The sequence below is a fragment of the Rhododendron vialii genome, chromosome 6a, assembly GCF_030253575.1.
Source record: "Rhododendron vialii isolate Sample 1 chromosome 6a, ASM3025357v1".
In the NCBI taxonomy this organism is placed as follows: Eukaryota; Viridiplantae; Streptophyta; class Magnoliopsida; order Ericales; family Ericaceae; genus Rhododendron; species Rhododendron vialii.
The window spans coordinates 21,322,261-21,342,054 of record NC_080562.1 but is presented as its reverse complement, the minus strand read 5'-3'; the positions used below and the strand labels follow the sequence as shown (position 1 = coordinate 21,342,054).

At 37.1% G+C, this 19,794-nt stretch overlaps 3 protein-coding genes across 8 annotated transcripts in view; 2 read left to right on the top strand and 1 right to left on the bottom strand.

Annotated features, from left to right (window-relative positions):
- The window catches only part of LOC131328778 (ABC transporter G family member 25), a 62,538-nt gene that overhangs the window by 18,509 nt on the left and 24,235 nt on the right, over window positions 1-19,794 (bottom strand). The gene's annotated exons all lie outside the window — the stretch shown is intronic.
- LOC131328777 (uncharacterized) lies at window positions 11,112-17,018 on the top strand. Of its 6 annotated transcripts, none has more exons than XM_058361673.1 (11): window positions 12,954-13,113; window positions 13,205-13,228; window positions 13,318-13,395; window positions 13,490-13,597; window positions 13,747-13,804; window positions 13,931-14,038; window positions 14,306-14,371; window positions 14,444-14,551; window positions 14,699-14,878; window positions 15,237-15,622; window positions 15,711-17,018. In XM_058361673.1, the coding sequence occupies exons 5-11, from the start codon at window positions 13,790-13,792 to the stop codon at window positions 16,948-16,950; spliced, it is 2,103 nt and encodes a 700-aa protein (XP_058217656.1). In that variant the 5' UTR covers window positions 12,954-13,113; window positions 13,205-13,228; window positions 13,318-13,395; window positions 13,490-13,597; window positions 13,747-13,789; the 3' UTR covers window positions 16,951-17,018. The 6 variants fall into 6 exon arrangements, with proteins under 6 accessions (XP_058217651.1, XP_058217656.1, XP_058217652.1 ...); XM_058361669.1 differs by having other exon boundaries at window positions 12,955-13,113; window positions 13,747-13,815; XM_058361668.1 differs by lacking the exons at window positions 12,954-13,113; window positions 13,205-13,228 and adding an exon at window positions 11,112-11,527 and having other exon boundaries at window positions 13,747-13,815.
- Window positions 16,957-19,775, top strand: LOC131328478 (uncharacterized). Its single transcript, XM_058361419.1, has 3 exons — window positions 16,957-19,158; window positions 19,252-19,613; window positions 19,727-19,775. The coding sequence occupies exons 1-3, from the start codon at window positions 16,957-16,959 to the stop codon at window positions 19,773-19,775; spliced, it is 2,613 nt and encodes an 870-aa protein (XP_058217402.1).

Here is a 19,794-nt window from a genome sequence, read left to right as displayed (position 1 = left end):
AAGTTTGAATTTTTTATTGAAAAAACTGTATTATTTTTAACACTCCATTTTAGAGACCGGACAAAGAATATGAGACGGAGAGAGTACTTATTTAGTAAAGTGACGGAGCGTAAAGTGTGCGAGAGTGGAAAAGCCGACCGGAATATATGCCTTTTTCCGGGGGGAAGCTTCCCGATGGGAACACGTCACGGGGTGCTATGCTGTGCACAATTCTATGTCCCGTCGTGGGGGATTATGCTAAAGTTATATGGATCTCTACCGACGGTGACATAAGATCCAATTACTCTTACCTGGACCCCATTGGGTAAGCAAAAGAAGAGGGGTTAGTGATGCATCACTGCTGTCTAGATTTATGCGAAACACTGCGGGAACGACCAACCGTGGGGTTCATTTTGGAATCTTATGCAAATGATTTAAATCGTGGCAACGAGGAATTCAAAAGTGGAAAGGAAAAGGGTAGTTCCAAACGAAGGACTTAGTGGTTTTAATCATTTATGTGGGACGCTGAAGTGAACCCCACAATTAGTTAGTTACCTTTTCCGTCGATCCCCGTAGAAGGTCTCTGTATTTATACCACATTGGGCGGTCATGAGCAGTGGCGGAGGCATTGCATGGCCAGTAGTTACCAGGCAATTGCACTTTTTCAATAATTTCAGATTTGCTCCTAGATTATATTGTAGAGAAGTCAAGACAATTTCTATTCAAAAAAAAAAAAAATTATACACCTTCCCGATCAAAAATAATTACATACATTTTCTCCTTTATATCACTTACATCCTCTAATATCTTTGTCAAGTTTCTAAAAAAGTTATCTTAACTTATTTGTTTTACATTATCCATTATCTCTGCATATATTCTAACGAATTTTACGTTCTAAATTAAGTTTATTTAATTTTTTTTTATTACAGATAAAAGATAGAAAGTTTTAAAAACATATTTAATGGGGCGTTCACAGAACAAATTTTTTTCGGCTACGCCACTAATGACCACAATGGTGAAGACGCCCCCACAAAGAATGAAATGATTTTCGTGATATGGGAGGGGGAGGGATAAGGGACAAGGGAGATGTTTTTTAAGGGGAGAAGGAAGGAGGATAAGGGAGGGGGGAGAACTTATGCCCTTGGAGGGGTGGGTCGAAAGACCAAATTGACCCTCAAATCTTTTTTATATTTCCACTCTTATAAACCCACTCTTATCCAGTGGCAGCTGTAGAAATTTTAAATAGGGTTTCAATAATTACCTTAATTCTACTAGCTCTACCAACTAGCAATATATACACAATATTTCATGTACTCCCTTCGTTCAATTTTCTTTGGTTTTTTTTCGATATTTGCGTCATTCTTTAAACTCTTATATCTCCCAATTTATAATATTTTTCACAATTTTAAAAAATTTGTATTATAGATCTAATCGAGAACTATCAAACAAGATCTATATTGCATATTTTTGAAAATTTATATTGGAAGATATAAGAGTTTATAGAATGATACACATATTGAAAAAGTTCAAAGAAAATGGGATGGAGGAGTCTGAGTAGTGCGATTAAAAGACATACATACATACATACATACATCAAATATATATATATATATATATATCTGAGTAGTGCGATTAAAAGACATACATACATCATATATATATATATATAGAGTTAGGTTCCGGTGAGGGATCCCTCATTTTATTAAAATGCGGGACTCCCCGTCCCGATTGAATTTCGATGATCCGAGCCGCTCAAAGTGATCAGAACGTGATTTTAAGGGTCCCCGCGAGAAATCAGCAAAAAAAATGACTGGGAAGGGCTTCATTCGAGCAGTTTTCATTGAACGGTTCAAAAAAACTGCTCGGATGACGTCCTTTCCGGTCATTTTTTTTGCTGATTTCTCGCGGGGACCCTTAAAATTACGTTCTGCACACATTGAACGGTTCGGATTTTAAAAATTTGATCGAAAAATGAAAATCCCTCATTTTAACAAAATGAGGTATCCCTCACTTGAAAATTCCTCTATATATATATATATATATATATATATATATATATATAGTTCAAGGGACACCCCAAAAAATACCCTAAATCTCAATCTCATAGTTCTCGATCAAATTTTTATGATCCGAACCGTTCAATGTGTGCAGAATGTGATTTTAAGTGTGCCTGCAAGAAATTAACAAAAAAATATGACACGGAAAGATTTGATTTGAGCAGTTTTTATTTAAACCGTTCAATAAAAAACTGTTTGAAACTGTTCGAATCAAGCCCTTTCCGGTCATTTTTTTTGCTGATTTTTTGAAGGTACCCTTAAAATTACGTTCTGATCACATTGAGCGGCTCGGATCATCAAAATTTGATCGGGAGCTATGAGGTATTTTTTTAGGTGTCTCCGGAACCGCCCCGATATATATATATATCTGAGTAGTGCGATTAAAAGACATACATACATCATATATATGTCTTTTAATCGCACTACTCAGACTAATACTCCCTCCATCCCATTATATATATATACACACACACACACACGCTTAGGATCCAATGAGAAATCCTGCACGGTCTTACCGTGCGGAACTCCTCTTTTCTGATCAAATTGCGACGATTTGAGCAGCTCAAAATGTGCAGAACGTGATTTTTAAGGGTACCCGCGAATCAGCAAAAAAAATGATTGGAAAGGGTTTGATCCGAGCAGTTTTTTACTGAACCGTTCAATAGAAAACTATTTAGATTAAGCCCTTCCCGATCATTTTTTTTGCTGATTTTTCTTGAGTACCCTTAAAATCACGTTCTGATCACTTTAAGCGTCTCGGATAGTCGCAATTCTATCGGGAAAGGGAAGTCCCACACGATAAGGCCGTGCGGGATCCCTTATTGGATCCAGACTGTGTGTGTGTGTATATATATATATATATATATATATATATATATATATATATATATATATATATATATACGGGACGGTTCAAGGGACACCTAAAAAAACACTCCAAATCTCAATCTCATAGTTTCCGATCAAATTTTTATGATCCGAACCGTTCAATGTGTGCAGAATGTGATTTTAAAGGTGCTCGCGAGAAATTAGCAAAAAAAATGACCGGGAAAGACTTGATTTGAACTGTTTTTATTTGAACCGTTCAATAAAAAACTGTTCGGATCAAGCCCTTCCCGGTCATTTTTTTTCCCGATTTTTCACGGGTACCCTTAAAATCACGTTCTGATCACATTGAGCGGCTTGGATCATAAAAATTTGATCAGGAATTATGATGTATTTTTTTAGGTGTTTTTTGGGTGTCCCCGGAACCGCCCCGATATATATTACACATATATAGTCCATTATGATCACATCTACAAGTGCTCTCAACAAATTTTTATATAGCGTCAATTGTCGTTTAGAGAGAATCCAAAAAAGTGATACCGATATCAATAGATTAAGTTTTCTCTATTTGTCTAATTTTTATGATTAAGAGTATGTACCTTGTTTTGGGCTAATGTATTAAGTGTTTAATTTTGAATTACCTGAATTGATGAGTGTTCGTTATATAAGATTGAGTGTTCAAACAAAGCCTAAAATTAAATTTCTCAGTGTAACTAGTCGTTTTAGTGAACACACACATCAAACACATGGAGCCACCAGTGCTCTTATTCACCTATATCAACTACTATTCAAATCAAGTATAAGCTAATTCTTTCATAACATATTCACTTGTTATCACTCTTATTTCTTATCTTATTTACCTAAAATCTTATCCGTACAATAAACGAGCCCTTAAATGGTTTAGGTGACAAACCACAAAAAGAAAAAAGTTTAAAGGTCATTGGGTTGGGAAAAGTTTGATGCGTGTCTGGTGACTGCGTTAGCATAGAACGCGTTGTCCACTCAAACCATCAAGTCTAAAATTTCCGCCACTTCGGTTGTTGTTTTGTCCAGAGCATCTCTCTCGTACTCGCTGTCACGTGTGCTTTTTAACCCACGGAATCGGAAACAAGGTGCCGAATTCTACTATGGGTACCAGCCAAACTTGTACGGATAGTGAGTGGTGGTGGATTCAAGAATTTGACATATGTGAAGTTTTTGGATGCCAAATGGGTACCCCATGACGGTCAGGGCCGGCTCCGGAGTAAGCCCTGTAAGCCTTTGGTCTTGGACAACCTCCGGGCTAGGGCAGACAAATTTTTTTTTTTTTAAGTTAGATTATAAATTTAAAAAAATTTCTCTTAGAATCACAAGATTCACTACCCTTGTCTTGGTCTAGTGGTCGCTTGCATTGACAAAGCACTAGTGTTGCCCTAGTTCAATTCCCAGGCACCCTCGTTCTCCTGTTTCATTATTTTTTTTCATTTTTTTGTTCTACGCTTCTTTGTTTTCTACGCTTTTTTGTTTGCCTCCAATCCACAATTCTGATTCTACTGCTTTTTTTTCTTTCCCTCCCAATAATAATCTATAAGTAGTATGTTCTTACATTTAATTAGAAAAAAAATCAGTTAAAAATTAAAAATAAATCAAGCGGCTAACACAAATTTTATTTTTTATCTTCAAACTACTATTTTGCAAGAGAGATTAAAGTGAATAACATAGGAGAGAATAACTCTTGGCATCGGAGAGTGTTAAAGCATCCAACTCCAAACCAATTGGCAAAGAGTGGAGAGGCCGCCCAGGCTCATATACTAGTATTGGAGGAGATAATTAACCAATGTGGGACAAATCCCAACACTCCCCCGCATGTGCAACCCCTGACTCGCACGTGGTGAGGTAAACAAAGGATCCGGAACACACGGATCACAATGAAACAAAGTGCAACTATGGCACAAACAAAGGGGAAAAGCCTCCGAAAGTCTAGCTCTGATATCATGTTAAAGCATCCAACTCCAAACCAATTGGCTAAGAGTGGAGAGGCCGCCCAGGCTCATATACTAGTATTGGAGGAGATAATTAACCAATGTGGGACAAATCCCAACAGAGAGCATAACATAGGAGTAACCCTATCTTTCTCTCCCTATCTCTCAACCCTAGCCACCACAACTCCTTGATCTTCGCCCTTCCCCTTCCCCCCCCCCTCCCCTTGTGGGTTCCATATCCGTTTGCAACGGTGGGAGGGGGAGGTCATGGTACTACCGACTCCCTTTCTTTATTTTTTTTCCTTCCGTCTCTTCAGATTTACAACTTGTCGTTTGATCTGTGAGAGTTTTGTTTCTCTTTTTGCAAGAGTTTTGTATTCAACGAGAGTTATTAGTTTCGTCTTTGAACGAATTTTGTCTACCGATCGGGTTCTCTCAATCAAGGTTGCTTCACAACGATATATGTGCTTCAACGTTCTATCTCTACACGATATCTTTGGCGATGTAACCTGTGGCGGTTTGGCAGATCTGTAATTCTTGCGAGTTCATTGATGCGTTCATACTTTGGGTAGAGTACATCTGATCGTCTGGGTATTTGGTATCTTTTGTCCTTAACTTTGCACTTTTTCTCGTTTGAGACTCCTAATTAGAATTTAGGCAGTTTAAAAGTGTCGCTATTGCGTCAGGCCATATCTGGGTTAGGATGAAAGACATTGATTGCCTTATGATTTACTTGTTTTGTATTTGTTAGATGATTAGTTTGGCTTTGTCCAAGTTCTTTGTAATGATCTTCGTTCGTTTTGTCTTTCATATCTGGGCGTTTATCAATACAATCTTCTTACTTTTGACACAAAAAAAAGAAGACACTATGATCTCAATTGAAAATGAGGCACAATTACACTAAGAGTATTTTTGGGCTTTTATAACTTATGCTTTTTAAGAAAAGACATTATCCTCACATATATCAACTAAAAAGTCTAAAACAACAAAATTTAGCGGAACGGGCCCGAGTTCTTAGATAAGTAAAGTACGATGACTCAATTGTGAAAATTACTTCAAAAAATGGTAGGACAAGTTGTTTACTTTAAATCGGATTGTGCTAATCATAAAACCTATAAATGGGATTTACATTTAGATGTTTGATTTTTTTAAGCAATGTAATTTTGATTTTTTTTTTTGTACTTGTATTTTTTTTGGTATGACTTAATAGTAAGTGGGCAACAAAGTGTGAGGTTGGGCTAGCCCAACTCAAATGTCGGGGCCGGGACTGGTGACGGTATCGATCGGCAATTCCATCCGTCAAAATTTTGGACGGCCCCGATTTATTCTCTCACATTCCCCTCGCCCTGACCGTCCAAAACACGTCTGGAACGCTGAGATTGCTGACAAGTACCATGTGTGGTATCCGTCTGGTACCCAAAAACTTCACTTGACATAGTGAGGGCACCAATTTTTTTGTAACTGTAAAATATGAGTTGCAATTATGCACAATCAAGCTAAAATAATCTTATCATTCGGGGTAAAGTAACAATGTTTAAAGTGCGCGTATATATATATATATATATATATATATATATATAACGGTTATCCTTATAGGTTAACTACTGTATATTGATTTTGTTCCCTTAATTTACTAGAGATAACAATTTGTTATTTCAATTTATAGAAAAAAGTTAAATGTTATTTGAAAAAAAAATTCATTCTAAATTCTCGTTTTGCAGACAGTACAATCTTTTTGGGACAAAGGGAGTACAATTAATCCTGGTTTATTTGTTTTGAAATATTACCTTGTAAAAATTAGGTCAATAAGATGACTAAAAGTGCTTGATCTAATCATTTCACTTTTGATTCAAGAATCGCCGACAGTATTATGGCAAAGCGCCTGATGTAGTGACATTAATTGATACAAATAAACAATGGGTACATCAATTGGTGTACACCAGATTGTGTGGGACCTACCTCGGTGTCCACATCTATAATCGAAGCCGTTCAACTTTTTAAAATGAGAAACTATGCTTGGGAGATGGTTTGCTCATGTTCCCCCCCGGAGACCAAGGTTCAAGTCCTATGAGGGGCGAGTTTGGGGTTTCAGGGCTATGGATAGTCTCTGAGCCCCCTCGTTGACTAACTTCTCACTAACCCTCGCTAACTATAAAATATGGCCAGAAAAAACTTTTTGAAATATGTTATCAATTAATTTAGCATAAAACCGCTAACAAATATATATAACAAATTTATCTTGAGTACTACAAATTTAAATTAAACTATGATAAATGTATCATATTCAGGAATTGGTGGATAAAGTAATAAATGGGAGGTTGGAGAGAGATAGATAGTTGCAGTTTAATTAAGGTTTTTCTGGTATAATTGCAATTTAATTAAATTCTTAATTAATTAATAAGGGTAATACGGGTGTTAATATTGAAACTTTTAGTTAATTTGAATGTAAGGTTGAAAATTTAAGTATTCAAACCAACTAAGATGAAGACTTTAAGTATTATAAGGCTTAGGACCATCAAGTTCTAAAAAAAAAAGAAAAGAAGAAGCTTATTTGACCGTTGTTCATATTTTAAGCTTCAAAAAGGTAAAAAGCAAAGCTCAGAAAGGCTCGGATTTGCAGTTCAAAAAACAAAAAAAAGAAAAGGCTAGGATACGAGTCGAGTGCACACAAGATTGATGTAGTAAATATGAAAAAAATTCCAATAAATGTCCATTATGAATGGTTTAAAAGAATTGAGAATCCAAAAGGGCAAATATTATTATGTACATATACTCCATAAAACTTGAGCCAACTCAAACGGCAAGACCGGTCGTATATATTTTACTCTGTTAGCAAGTAGTAAAACTTTTCACAAAAATATGGGAATTGCAAATTCAGGCTAAGTATATAGTTGTAAAAATTTCATTGACAATATTCTTCAAAAGAAAAGGAACTAATTAACCTTTAAAATTGGTTAATAGTATATAGTAGTAATAACCAACCTCTAAAGCATGCAACTCACAAGAATAGATCACTAGCTACGTACGTACAAGTAATCTATTCTATTTATTACAGTATAATTGTGAATTATATATGGACTTGTACAATGAAAGTCAGCTTTACTCGACTAAACTCTGATATCACCCAGCTGATAGCAGGTCTCATCCAGAAAATACCCAACTACTGTAAAATAAGCATTAAAAGTTGTCCCATTCGGGGACGGTACGTGTTCTGATTTCTTCTTTAGTCGATCATTTCGCTGGCTGGTTCTGGCCTGGTCTGAAAGCATGCACCTTCCTACAGAAAGAAGATCCCGATCGAACATCTAGCTAAGCTAGTCTTGAGTGACGTTCTAGACTTCATGCAACTGAGACTAGGGGTTGGTTGTCAGCTAGCTTTCATTGCAGGCCAGGTGGTTCGTTGGCGCGCGAGAGCCCGGCCTTCTTTCGGGATTTTGGCCCAATTAATCATGATCTCAAGATCCAATAAAAGCAAAATGAAGGGTTCGCGCGCAGGAAGCTTCCTTAATTGTCGTGTGGGTCGTGTCGTGTTTCCTCCTTCTGATCAATGAGAGAGATCGAGTAGTATTGGTATGTGAATGGAAGGGGTCCCAACCGACCGACCGACCATTTTTCTACATCTTGTAGTAGCTAGCTAGATGATGACCCTCAACTTCCTAATCAGGTGAAGGCTTAACAATCTGGATTATTGAAGAAATTAAATAGGCATCCTGCCTACTAAACTTATTTAGGTGTTCATTCTAAAGTTTTAAATACTTATGTTCTCATCCTCAAAATACATTGTTTCTATCGAATATTTTTATTTTATTCCTTAACCATAGGCCACTAAGTTTCAAATCCCCCAATCTCTCTTTATCTCTCTCGATTATGGAGAAGACCCATTGGCGACGACCCTCGGCATCTCCTGGGATTGCGCCCTTATGATATGTATAAGCCAAACATGGTATATATGCCCAACACCCTAATACCAACTGGTACCGTACAAAGTCAAGTTGTCCAACTAATCCAGCCTTCTCCCATTCAGCATATCTCTCTCTCTTTTTCTCTTTCTCTCCGCCAACCTCCTGTACTCCACGGTTACCTCCTTCGCCGGCGCTCCTGGTTCTTCAACAAACAGTGGATGGCCCACGTCGCTGGAGCAATTGATCGCTCTACAAGTGACAGAGTGACAGATGGCATGATTTTGTTTGAAAAATAAGCGATGGTTCCACAGTCGTTGGCAAGCATTTACCGTCGTCATATTTCAACCCGTTGATTGTGAGAACTCGCCCTCCTGAGATCACGTCCAACTCACCACCTCTGTACTGAATTAGTTGCTGCATCACGCCCACCATTTTGAAGACCGGCGGGACAAGCCACTATTTTTTGTCATGATTTCTGTGTATGTGTTTCGATTTCTTCAAATTTTGTTATGATTTTTGTTTATTGTAGTTTTGTCGGAACGATTTTACGATACGTATTCGTGATTTTTTATGTTTTATGGTGATTTCACAAACTTTGTCATGATTTTGATATGTGTGCTTCGGTTTCTCCGAATTTTGTCATTATTTCCGTTTAGTGTTGTTTCGTCGGCACAATTTTACGATACGTATTCATGATGGTTTTTGTTTCATGATGATTTCATAAATTTTGTCATGATTTCAATAAGAGTTTTTCAATTTCTCCAAAATTTGTCATGATTTTGGTTTAATGTAGTTTCGTAGGGACAATTTTATGATAAGTATATTCATGACAAATTCACGGAGAATTTCAAGTAATATATCATGAAAATTTATGTTGATATTGTACGGATATACGTTCTTGTTTATGAATATTCATTTTCAAGTTTGGTACATATTAGTTTTATTTTTAAATGTTGTTTTTAGATTTTAGGTGATAGAAAATTGGAAAGAGAAGATTAGGAGAGAAAAAGATATGAGAGAGAATGAGATAAATTAGGAAAGATAAGGAGAGTGAAAGATTATAAAGATTAGGAGAGAGAAAGGGTAGTTTAAGATTTATTTAAATTTAAGGATGGAAAGATAAGTTTTTAAACCCATTGAGATGAGGACTAAAGTATTTGTACAAGGAATGACTCCTATTTAAGTTCCCCTTATTCTTTTTCATTGAACAACTAACTTAATTTCAACCTCGAATAAATATGTAAATACATAAATAAAATATACAAGGGAGATAAAACCAGTTTTAGATCCAGCTCTAACTTATGATTATTGAGTAACCAACAACGGAATCAGGATTACTAATTTTTCCCTTTTCACAATATTTGGTCATCGTCGCCCTCCACTACATAATACAGTACCATATATTTTTCTTTGCAATTCCATTTTTTTGATGTCCCAATCTTGTTTCCAAGTTCCCTCCTTCGATATTAGATCATGCATCGGAAAGTAAAAGGTACAACATATTTTGCACTCTCGTTTGCTAGCGTATTATGGACGAAAATACAAATCCCCGACATAGCCTATATATATATAGTTAGGTTCCGGTGAGGGATCCCTCATTTTATTAAAATGCGGGACTCCCCTTTCCGATTGAATTTCGATGATCCGAACCGCTCAAAGTTATCAAAACGTGATTTTAAGGGTCCCCGTGAGAAATCAGCAAAAAAAATGACCGAGAAGGGCTTCATCCGAGCAGTTTTCATTGAACGGTTCAAAAAAAACTGCTCGGATGACGCCCTTCCCGGTCATTTTTTTTTGCTGATTTCTCGCGCGGACTTTTAAAATTACGTTCTGCACACATTGAACGGTTCGGATTTTAAAAATTTGTTCGGGAAATGAAAGTCCCTCATTTTAACAAAATGAGGGATCCCTCACTTGAAAATTCCTCTACATATATATATATATACACACACACACACACACACACAATCCGGATCAAGTCCACACCCTTACGGTCCGCACCTGTCCGCACCTCCCATTTCCCGATTGAATTTCGAGATTTTAAGGGTACCCGAGAGAAATCAGCAAAAAAAATGACGGGGAAGGGCTTGATCCGAGCAGTTTTTTTCTGAACCATTCAATAAAAAACTGCTCAGATCAAGCCCCTTCTCGGTCATTTTTTTTGCTGATTTCTTGAGGGTACTTTTAAAATCACGTTCTGATCACATTGAGCGGCTCGGATCATCGAAATTCAATCGAAAAATGTGAGAAATAGGGAGGTGCGGACCGGAGCTCCGATCCACACCTCCTGACATATATATATATATATATATATAAAATATTATATAATATTATATATATATATATTATATATTATATTATATTTATATTTTATATCTGATAAGGAAGCTCATCTTTTTTGAAAATACATACACATTGTAGGGCTCAGATTGATTTCCACATGAAACAATGGTCATGATTGGGTTCTACTAAAGTGCTCAACGGCTCAGATTGAACAAGCTACAAACCCATGGTTAGGATCATTTTAGGCCTCTCACCATTTGCCCGCTCAAAAACGTCATTCAGTGGAGTACTAAAGTAATAAGTGGATTAGCCTCCTCTCTCATACACAATACGCAAACCCAAAATTGCAAAACCCATTCTGTCATCAGTGGCTTTATTTGCTCAAGACAAGAAACCCATTTTGCCATTCAAAATTCTTTACCCAATGTTGAAACGGAAAACCCCAAAATGGCAGAACCCTTTTGCTTGATCTTTACTGCTCTGCTCTCCTATCACTCTCCTCAGCTATCATTTTCTACAGGTAACTTCTCTGATTTTTACCTACTGGAAACTCAAGAAAGAATTTTGTGATTTTTTTTGGTGGATCTGGTAACACTCTGTTTTCTGGGTGGGTTTGCTAATAATCTGTTATTATGTGGGTTGTTTTGCTTATACTGTTGGTGTATGTTTTTTTTTGGTGGAGCTCAATCAAACCCAGTTAATTTAGGGTTTTGCTTATACCGCTGGTGTGGAAAAATTCAATGGGTGTACTGTTTGTTGGGGGAAAGTTTTGGATTTTAGCAGAGTAACTTTTACCCCATAAGTAGTTTTTGTCAAGAAATTTAGGATTTTGATTTGGAGGACCTGGTTAATGTTGGGGTATTTCAATGTTGGGGTAATTTACTCCATAAATGTTGGGGTATTTCAATGTTGGAGATTTTGCAACACTTTGCACTTTGGAATGAACGAAAATCAATGTAAGTAGTAGCCTTTAAAAACGAAAATGGAACCCGGATCGTCCAAAATACTTTTCGACGGTCGCGATTCAGTTCCGTAAATTCTTATTTACTTAGTTCCGTATTTCCCCTAAAACGTATGTTTTTTTTTCCCACGTTCGAATCACCTCTCTTGGCTTTCTCCAACCATACTAATAGACAATTTAACTAGTACGACGATGACGCGGTGGAGATATATTACAATTTTTAACAAAAAAAAAAAAGGGACAATTAGGGAATCTCCAGAAGTTCTTACAAGTTTTCAATTAAACTTAATCAATTAGCTGAAATATTTCTCATAATAATAGACACGAAAATAGAGTATCGGACGAGTTAATTAAAGGGTGTTGTACACGTCAAACACCACCTTCTTTTAAAGGGTCCATGCTTCTTATTTTTTCTTTGGGTGGTTTTTTTCGCTGATCTCGATCAAAAACTCTATCTTTTTTGTATAACCCGATTTCGTTTCATGGACCCCCACAAAAAATGCAAATCAATACTTTTAAAATAACGTACTCGGAAATTTAGGGATAACTGGTCAAAATTAAAATCAGCACAAGACACATAGATGGTGTCCTTGACAAGGAATATTGTTTTTAGCTGATGTAGGAAGGGATAAATTGATGCTGTGATTGACTCTATTTTTGACTGCTCATATATGATGAAGAATAAGAGGAAGAACCCTTTAAATTTTGGTAGGTATTACCTGTAAGCTTTTTAGAGAATCAACTGTGTGTCCCTTATCTTAATGTACCTTACCCTTGTGTACGATCTTTCAGATATGAGTACTCAACAATTTTCTAACTATTGCTGTCTTAACTGTTGGTTAATCTATATATCTTCTACGCTCCCACAATTAGTTTAACTAGAGGTTCTCAAAATCACTATTTCTCAAAATCACAATTAGTTTAACTGTTGGACTACTCATGAATTAGTGTTTTTTCATATATTTCCAATTCAATTGACTTATGGTCCTACCTTACTTTAACATTATAATTGGCACATGCACGAATCTTTAAAGGGTCACTGGCTTACGTATGAAACATGACAGGTTTTGCAGTACTACCGGTAGCGACTTATGTAGTACTAAGCTAACTCTAGAATCATGGATAACATTACTATTTTTGGTCAAGTAAGTTGTTTGTCCCACTACGATTTAAGCATGCTTGGCGTATCTATCTATGAATTCTCATATGCTTTGTTCTTTTTCTCATGTTGAACAGGCAGACAAACACTTGCAAAGAACTGTAATTGAAGGCTCCCTTAATTCTTTTCTTATGCAAGTCAACATCTTCTTGGTCTGACTTTATTCTCGCAAATAATTTTGTGTATATAGGTTGAACTCCTCCAAAAAAATAATGTCGGGGTTGTGATACGCGATGAGCGAGAACTCAACACCATTCGTATTCGTGAAGTAAGTCCACCAATTGAGTCTTTTATCCATGTTCATTTCTTCATATTGTTTTCCCTTTAACTTACTCATGTACATGTTATTTGTTTGCTGAAAGGAAAAACAAAGGGCTCAAGCAATAGCTGCGGAAAAACTATAGGCAAACCGTATGGGAAAAGGAAAACAAAAGGCTACATGTGCGGACAAGCGGAAAGATAATGCCCTGGTACAAGTCTCCGTGCTTTTCTACCGACCTTTAACTTTCAGGATATGTAATTTATTTGTTAAAAATTTAATTCAAGCCGCCTTTATGCGTTTCTCATTTAGTTTACATCTTCATATAACTTCTTTAACCTCTCACAAATCACTTTGCAGGTAGAACTTCGTCAACATAGAAATGGTGGAGTTGTGATCCGCGATGAGTTGGAACTTCGTAATCGTCAAGTACGCCCACAATAAATTGGTTTAAGTTTGAGTCGGTTTATTTTTGTGAAGTACTCCCTCTAGATTCATATATTATTTAGATATTTCTTAATGCATGATACTTATTTGTTTAAAGGAGGAACGAAATGCTGAAGCAAAAGTTGCAGAAAAACGAAAGGCAAACTCTATCGGCAAGGGGAAACAAAAGTCTACATGTTCGAACAACGGAAAAGAAAATGCCTCGGTACGATTCTCCTTGCATTTCTTGATGTTTTTCTTAATAGAGATATACTAGGAATTGCCCCTACCTAAAGAGATTTATCAAGTACACCCCATGAGAATTGAATGTGAAGTTTACTATATACTATTGACTCTCTACTGAATGTTTGTCCAAATTATTATTATGCTTGGTTTTATCAATCACAATAGAAGTCATCTATAGTTTTTTCCTATAATCCATAACTTCTTGGTGCAACCTTTTTTAACCTCTTTATTCAATTTCCATTTATAGGTTGATCTTCATCATCATAGAAATGGAGTTGTAATCCACAATGAGCTAGAGATTCATATTCGTCAGGTACGTCCCTCAACTAAATCTGTTTTCTTATTTTTAAAACGTTACGGATGCATGTCACCTATTTATCAATAGGAGAAAAGAAGGGCAGATGTAATAGCTGTGCAAAAACTGAAGGGAACCTCTATGGGTAAGGGAAAACAGATTGGAACATATGCAAACAGGGGCGAACAAAACTCCACGGTATGACTCTTTGACAATTTATTGAAGTTTGTTTTAGAATGAGTAAACTCCATAAAATGGAACCTGATCGAATATCATAATTTTGCTGTGTTTGTGGACCGATGAACATACCACCTATAAGATTTCATAACAAATCTCATATTATAGGCACTCAATGATAATTTTATATCGAGAGCAACATTAGCCCAACGTGCGGGACGAGATCGAGAAAATAGATTACAACAATGCACTGCGATTTCCCTTGGACAATGCTTACAAGTAGACCCTCCACAAAAGCGACAATGCCTGCAATCTCTACAACAGAATGCACTACATGCAAATTCCACGGTACGGCTCTTTGCAAATTTATTAAAGTTTGTCTTACCATACATACTGAGCAAACTCCATATAAAAGAAAAGAACCTTTTGGAATATCATATTTTTTTTGTATTTGTGGACTATCATGTAGAACTAATGTTATGTTGTGTGCGTACCATGCATAAAGATAATGTACTTTCGAACGAATATTTGCATAAGATTGTATTATTGTTAATTTTGAGCATTGACATTAGAAGTCATTGATACTATGTTGCCGTTATCAAACTCTTACTTTTAAGTTATATAAATTGTGACATGTATGCTAATTTGAAACGGTGACCGATGAACATACAACCTATAAGATTTTATAACAAGTCTCATATTATAGGCACTCAATGATAATGTTATATCTAAAGCAACATTAGCCCAACGTGTGCGACGAGATCGAGAAAAGAGATTAAAACAATGCATTGCGATTCCCCTTGGACAACGCTTACGAGTAGACCCTCCACAAAAGCGACAATGTCTTCAATCTGTACAACAGATAGCCTCTTTTACCACAGCCAGTCGTCGACATCCTACTTGCTCGGAACAAGGAACAGTTTCTACCAATGGGACCGAGCCTGCACAAAAGCGTCAAAGGGTTACGCACATTGTTTCTACCAATTTGGCTAACATAGTGACTGAGCCGGCATCCTACTTACCTGAAACAAGGAACAATTCCACATGTATGATGTCCTTGCCAAGTACATCGTCCGCTCCACAAAGAAACTGGTAAAACATGTTTAATTTTTAAGATAATATCCTTAAATTTAAAATTGGAATACCCTCAAATTGGTCATGTGAATCACAATATTTGCAGGTCAACTCCTACAAGCCAAATCTTCCAAGAGGATCTTTCTTATGGTGTTAACATTGAAAATATCCCTACGAGTTCAAGAGTTCATAGTCTTGCACATATAAATTTAGGCAGGCATTATCTTGGCAAGATGGACATTCTATGTTCTCATTGTCAAGCCTTACATTGGATGGACGAAAAGTTGGCACGATCTTCTAAAAAGAATCCCTTATTTGGAACTTGCTGTCTGCAAGGAACAATAAAGCTACATTTGCTTTCTACACCCCCTCCGCCTCTTAAAGCATTGTATGATGGTGATGATGTTAGATCCAAATCGTTTCGAAGTAATACTCGAGATTACAACGCAGCCAATGCTTTTACTAGCCTTGGCACTACATTGGATCCAAGAGTACTTAGTGGGAGGGGTCCTACTCCATTCACTATCCATGGAGAATTACGACATCGAACAGGATCACTACTACCGCAAGCAGGTCAGATTGGATCATATGCTCAATTGTATATTTATGAACCTAATTTTGCTTTAGACATTCGTAGTCGGAGAAATCCTCAATTAAGGAGGGATGTCCTTGAAACAATACAAGGCAGTTTGTTAGAGGTTAATGCCTTTGTAGGTAAATTTCGCCAAGCTTATGCGGTTTTGAATCAATTAGCTGAAACAGGACAGAATTTATCGGCCCATCTTCACTACAGTTCTTTTACGGATCGACGACGATACAATTTACCGACAACAGATGAGATTGCGGTTGTAGTACCAGGGGATGGAACTAAGGCCAGTGGAATGAGAGATATCATCTTACATTTGAGAGGAGATAATGGGTTAATGCGAATTAATGAATGCCACCCAGCATACTTGCCACTACATTATGTTTTACTGTTCCTATATGGAGAGTTTGGATGGGAACCTGAGATGAAAAAGTGGGATACTCGGACTAATCAACTATCTTCTGATCGACTTACTCAGCTGCAATTTTATAGTTATCGATTGTTTGAGCGTCCGAAAGAGTATTCAACAATTTTGAGGTCAGGTAAACTCTTCCAGGAGTTTCTGGTGGATGCTTGGGCTGCAACTGAGCAAAATCGATTGACATACTATAAGCTCAATCAAGACAAATTTTGTACTGCACTCTACCAAGATTTTACTGGTTTCCATCCAGATGAGCTAAACCCTAACCAAATTGGTAAAAGGTTTATTTTGCCATCTTCTTTTGTTGGTGGTCCAAGACACATGTTTGAGATCTTTTAGGATTCAATGGCTATCACACGATACAATCAGCACCCTGATATTTTTCTCACCATGACTGCAAATCCCAATTGGCCGAAAATTACTTCAGCTTTGTTGCCTCTTCAAAAACCTACAGATCGTCCTGATTTAGTTGCCCGTATTTTTGAGTTAAAAAGAAAGGCTTTGATGAAAGAGATTGAAACAAACAAAGTGTTTGGTAAAAAAGTGGCACATGTTTATACAATTGAATTTCAAAAACAAGGTCTACCACATATGCACGCACTTCTTTTCCTAGAAGGACCATGTAAGATTCGAACATGCGCTCAAGTAGACAACTTAATCTGTTCCGAGTTCCCAGATCCAAATGATGAACCAGCGCTTTTCGAAACTGTCAAAAGTTGTATGGTGCATGGACCATGCGGTGCTCGAAATCCGAATGCATCCTGTATGGAAAATGGAAAGTGTACTAGAAGATATCCTCGAGGATTTGCAGAATCAACTACCATGGACCAAGATGGATATCCCATCTATCGTCGTCGTAGTGATGACAAAGTATATGTTGTTCGAGGGCACGAAGTTGATAATAGGGACGTTGTACCTTACAATCCTTATCTTTCTAAATGGTTCAACTGTCATATTAATGTAGAGGTATGTGCAGGTATGCGATGTGTCAAATATATTCATAAGTACATTTATAAGGGTTACGACCGCACAACCATGGTGTTGGGATCTGCAAATGAAATTCAACAATATCTTGATGCGAGGTATATTGGTCCGCCAGAAGCTGCTTGGTCAATATTTGGTCAGCATATGCATGAAGAACTGCCAACAGTTACACGATTGACAATCCACTTACCCGGCATGCATCAGTTTGTTTTCAATCCTGCGGATTCACCAGAGACTATTAGAAATAGGGCTGCGCAAGAAGTGTCAACCCTAACTAGGTTTTTCTCATGGTATGCTTCAAATAAAGATGCTGAGAAGTACACATACCAAGAATTCCCGCAATATTTTGTTTGGAAATCCAATCAATATTGGACACCAAGAGTAATGGGGTATGCAATAGGTAGAATGTACTTTGCTAGCCCTAATTGTGGTGAATTGTTTTACCTGCGTTTGCTATTAACTGTTGTCAAAGGGCCTGATTCGTATGAAATCTTACGCATGATTAACAATGTATTGTACAGTTCCTTTAAATTAGCATGTGTTGCACGGGGGCTTTTGGAAGATGATGAGGAATGGATACAATGTCTTCAAGAGGCTTTAGTCATGAAGACTGGATACCAACTCAGGAGATTATTTGGTGTTATTCTTACACAATGCTCTCCCCTACATCCATGTGCACTATGGAAGCAATTCTGTATCCATAAATGCGATGATCTTGCGCATAAGATTCGTACATTATTTTCCATTGCCAACCCAACCGAGGCTCAAGTCGAAGATTATGGTTTGTATCTTTTGGACGAATTGCTCCAAGAATTAGGTAAAAACTTACTTGACTTCCCGCCTATGCCTATACCAATTGGAAATTGGAGTGTAGTATTCGGTAACCGATTGATTTCAGAACATCGACAACTGCAGATTGAGGCACAAGAGGTAGGTATACAAACTAATATTGAGCTACTAAACAATGGACAACGTGCTGCTTATGATGCTATCATTTCTTCTATCTTCGAAAATAAAGGAACTACCTTCTTTCTGAATGGCGGAGCTGGAACAGGGAAAACATTTCTCTACAATACTATTACATTGAAATGTCGTCGCTTGGGCCATATCGTTGTAACCGTTGCTTCATCTGGTATTGCATCATTGTTATTGTTAGGAGGTCGCACTGCTCATTCGACTTTTCGCATTCCATTGGATGTGTTGGAAAATTCTGTCTGTGGGTTTAGCAAGAATTCTTTACAAGCAAAATTGTTTAGGGAAACAAAACTCATAATATGGGACGAAGTTGCTATGCAACATAAATATTGTGTTGAAGCAGTTGACCGTAGCCTTAGGGACATATGCGATAATGAAAAGCCATTTGGGGGTATCACTGTAGTTCTTGGTGGAGATTTTCGTCAAGTTTTACCAGTGGTACCTAAAGGAGTGCGTGAACAAATTGTTAATGCGTCATTGAGAAGATCTGAATTATGGAACGATATACATGTTTTGACATTGGATTTGAATGTGCGCTTGAATCCGATGGATCCTGAAAATGTTACTTTTGCTAGATTTTTGATGGAGGTAATCCTCTCTCTAACTATTTCTTTCTAAAATTTCAAGTTTGAATTAAGAACACATTTATACCTCCTAATTTGATGATTTTTAACTTCTTAGGTTGGAACTAATCCACAAGAAATTGTGCATCTTCCACCCACAATACGCAAATGCCAAGACCTAACAGAACTATTGTCTACAGTGTACCCACAACTGGAAATTCAAACCACATCAGCCCCAACCTATCTGACAGAACGATCAATTCTTTCTGCTCGAAATGAGGATGTCAATGCCATTAATGCAGCCGCATTAAATGTGTTTCCAGGAGATGCATTCACTTACTTAGCTGCAGATAAGATATCCGAAGATGATGAACTTGATCGTTCCATTACGAATCGCTATCCAAATGAGTATTTAAACTCATTGGATCCTTCTGGACTTCCGTCTTTTCGGGTAGAGTTGAAAGTGGGTTGTCCTATAATGTTGTTAAGGAACATTTCCCCCAAAAATGGACTTTGTAATGGCACGAGAATGATGGTTGTTCGGTGTGGCACTCGCATTATTGAAGCAAAGATTTTAACTGGGGAAAAATCAGGAAACTTGGAGTTTATACCCAGAATTTCCTTAACACCATCGTCATCTGAATTCCCATTTCGAATGACT

Bases quoted from the DNA above. Each gene is read 5' to 3' on its own strand.
- LOC131328777 (XM_058361668.1), top strand. From the start codon at position 13,541: ATGGGAAAAGGAAAACAAAAGGCTACATGTGCGGACAAGCGGAAAGAT. The intron at 14,039-14,305 runs GTACGATTCTCC...TTCCATTTATAG, and splicing joins ACGGAAAAGAAAATGCCTCG to GTTGATCTTCATCATCATAG. The intron at 14,879-15,236 runs GTACGGCTCTTT...CTCATATTATAG, and splicing joins CACTACATGCAAATTCCACG to GCACTCAATGATAATGTTAT.
- LOC131328478 (XM_058361419.1), top strand. From the start codon at position 16,957: ATGGCTATCACACGATACAATCAGCACCCTGATATTTTTCTCACCATG. The intron at 19,159-19,251 runs GTAATCCTCTCT...TTAACTTCTTAG, and splicing joins TTGCTAGATTTTTGATGGAG to GTTGGAACTAATCCACAAGA. The intron at 19,614-19,726 runs GTTGTTAAGGAA...GGGAAAAATCAG, and splicing joins AAAGTGGGTTGTCCTATAAT to GAAACTTGGAGTTTATACCC.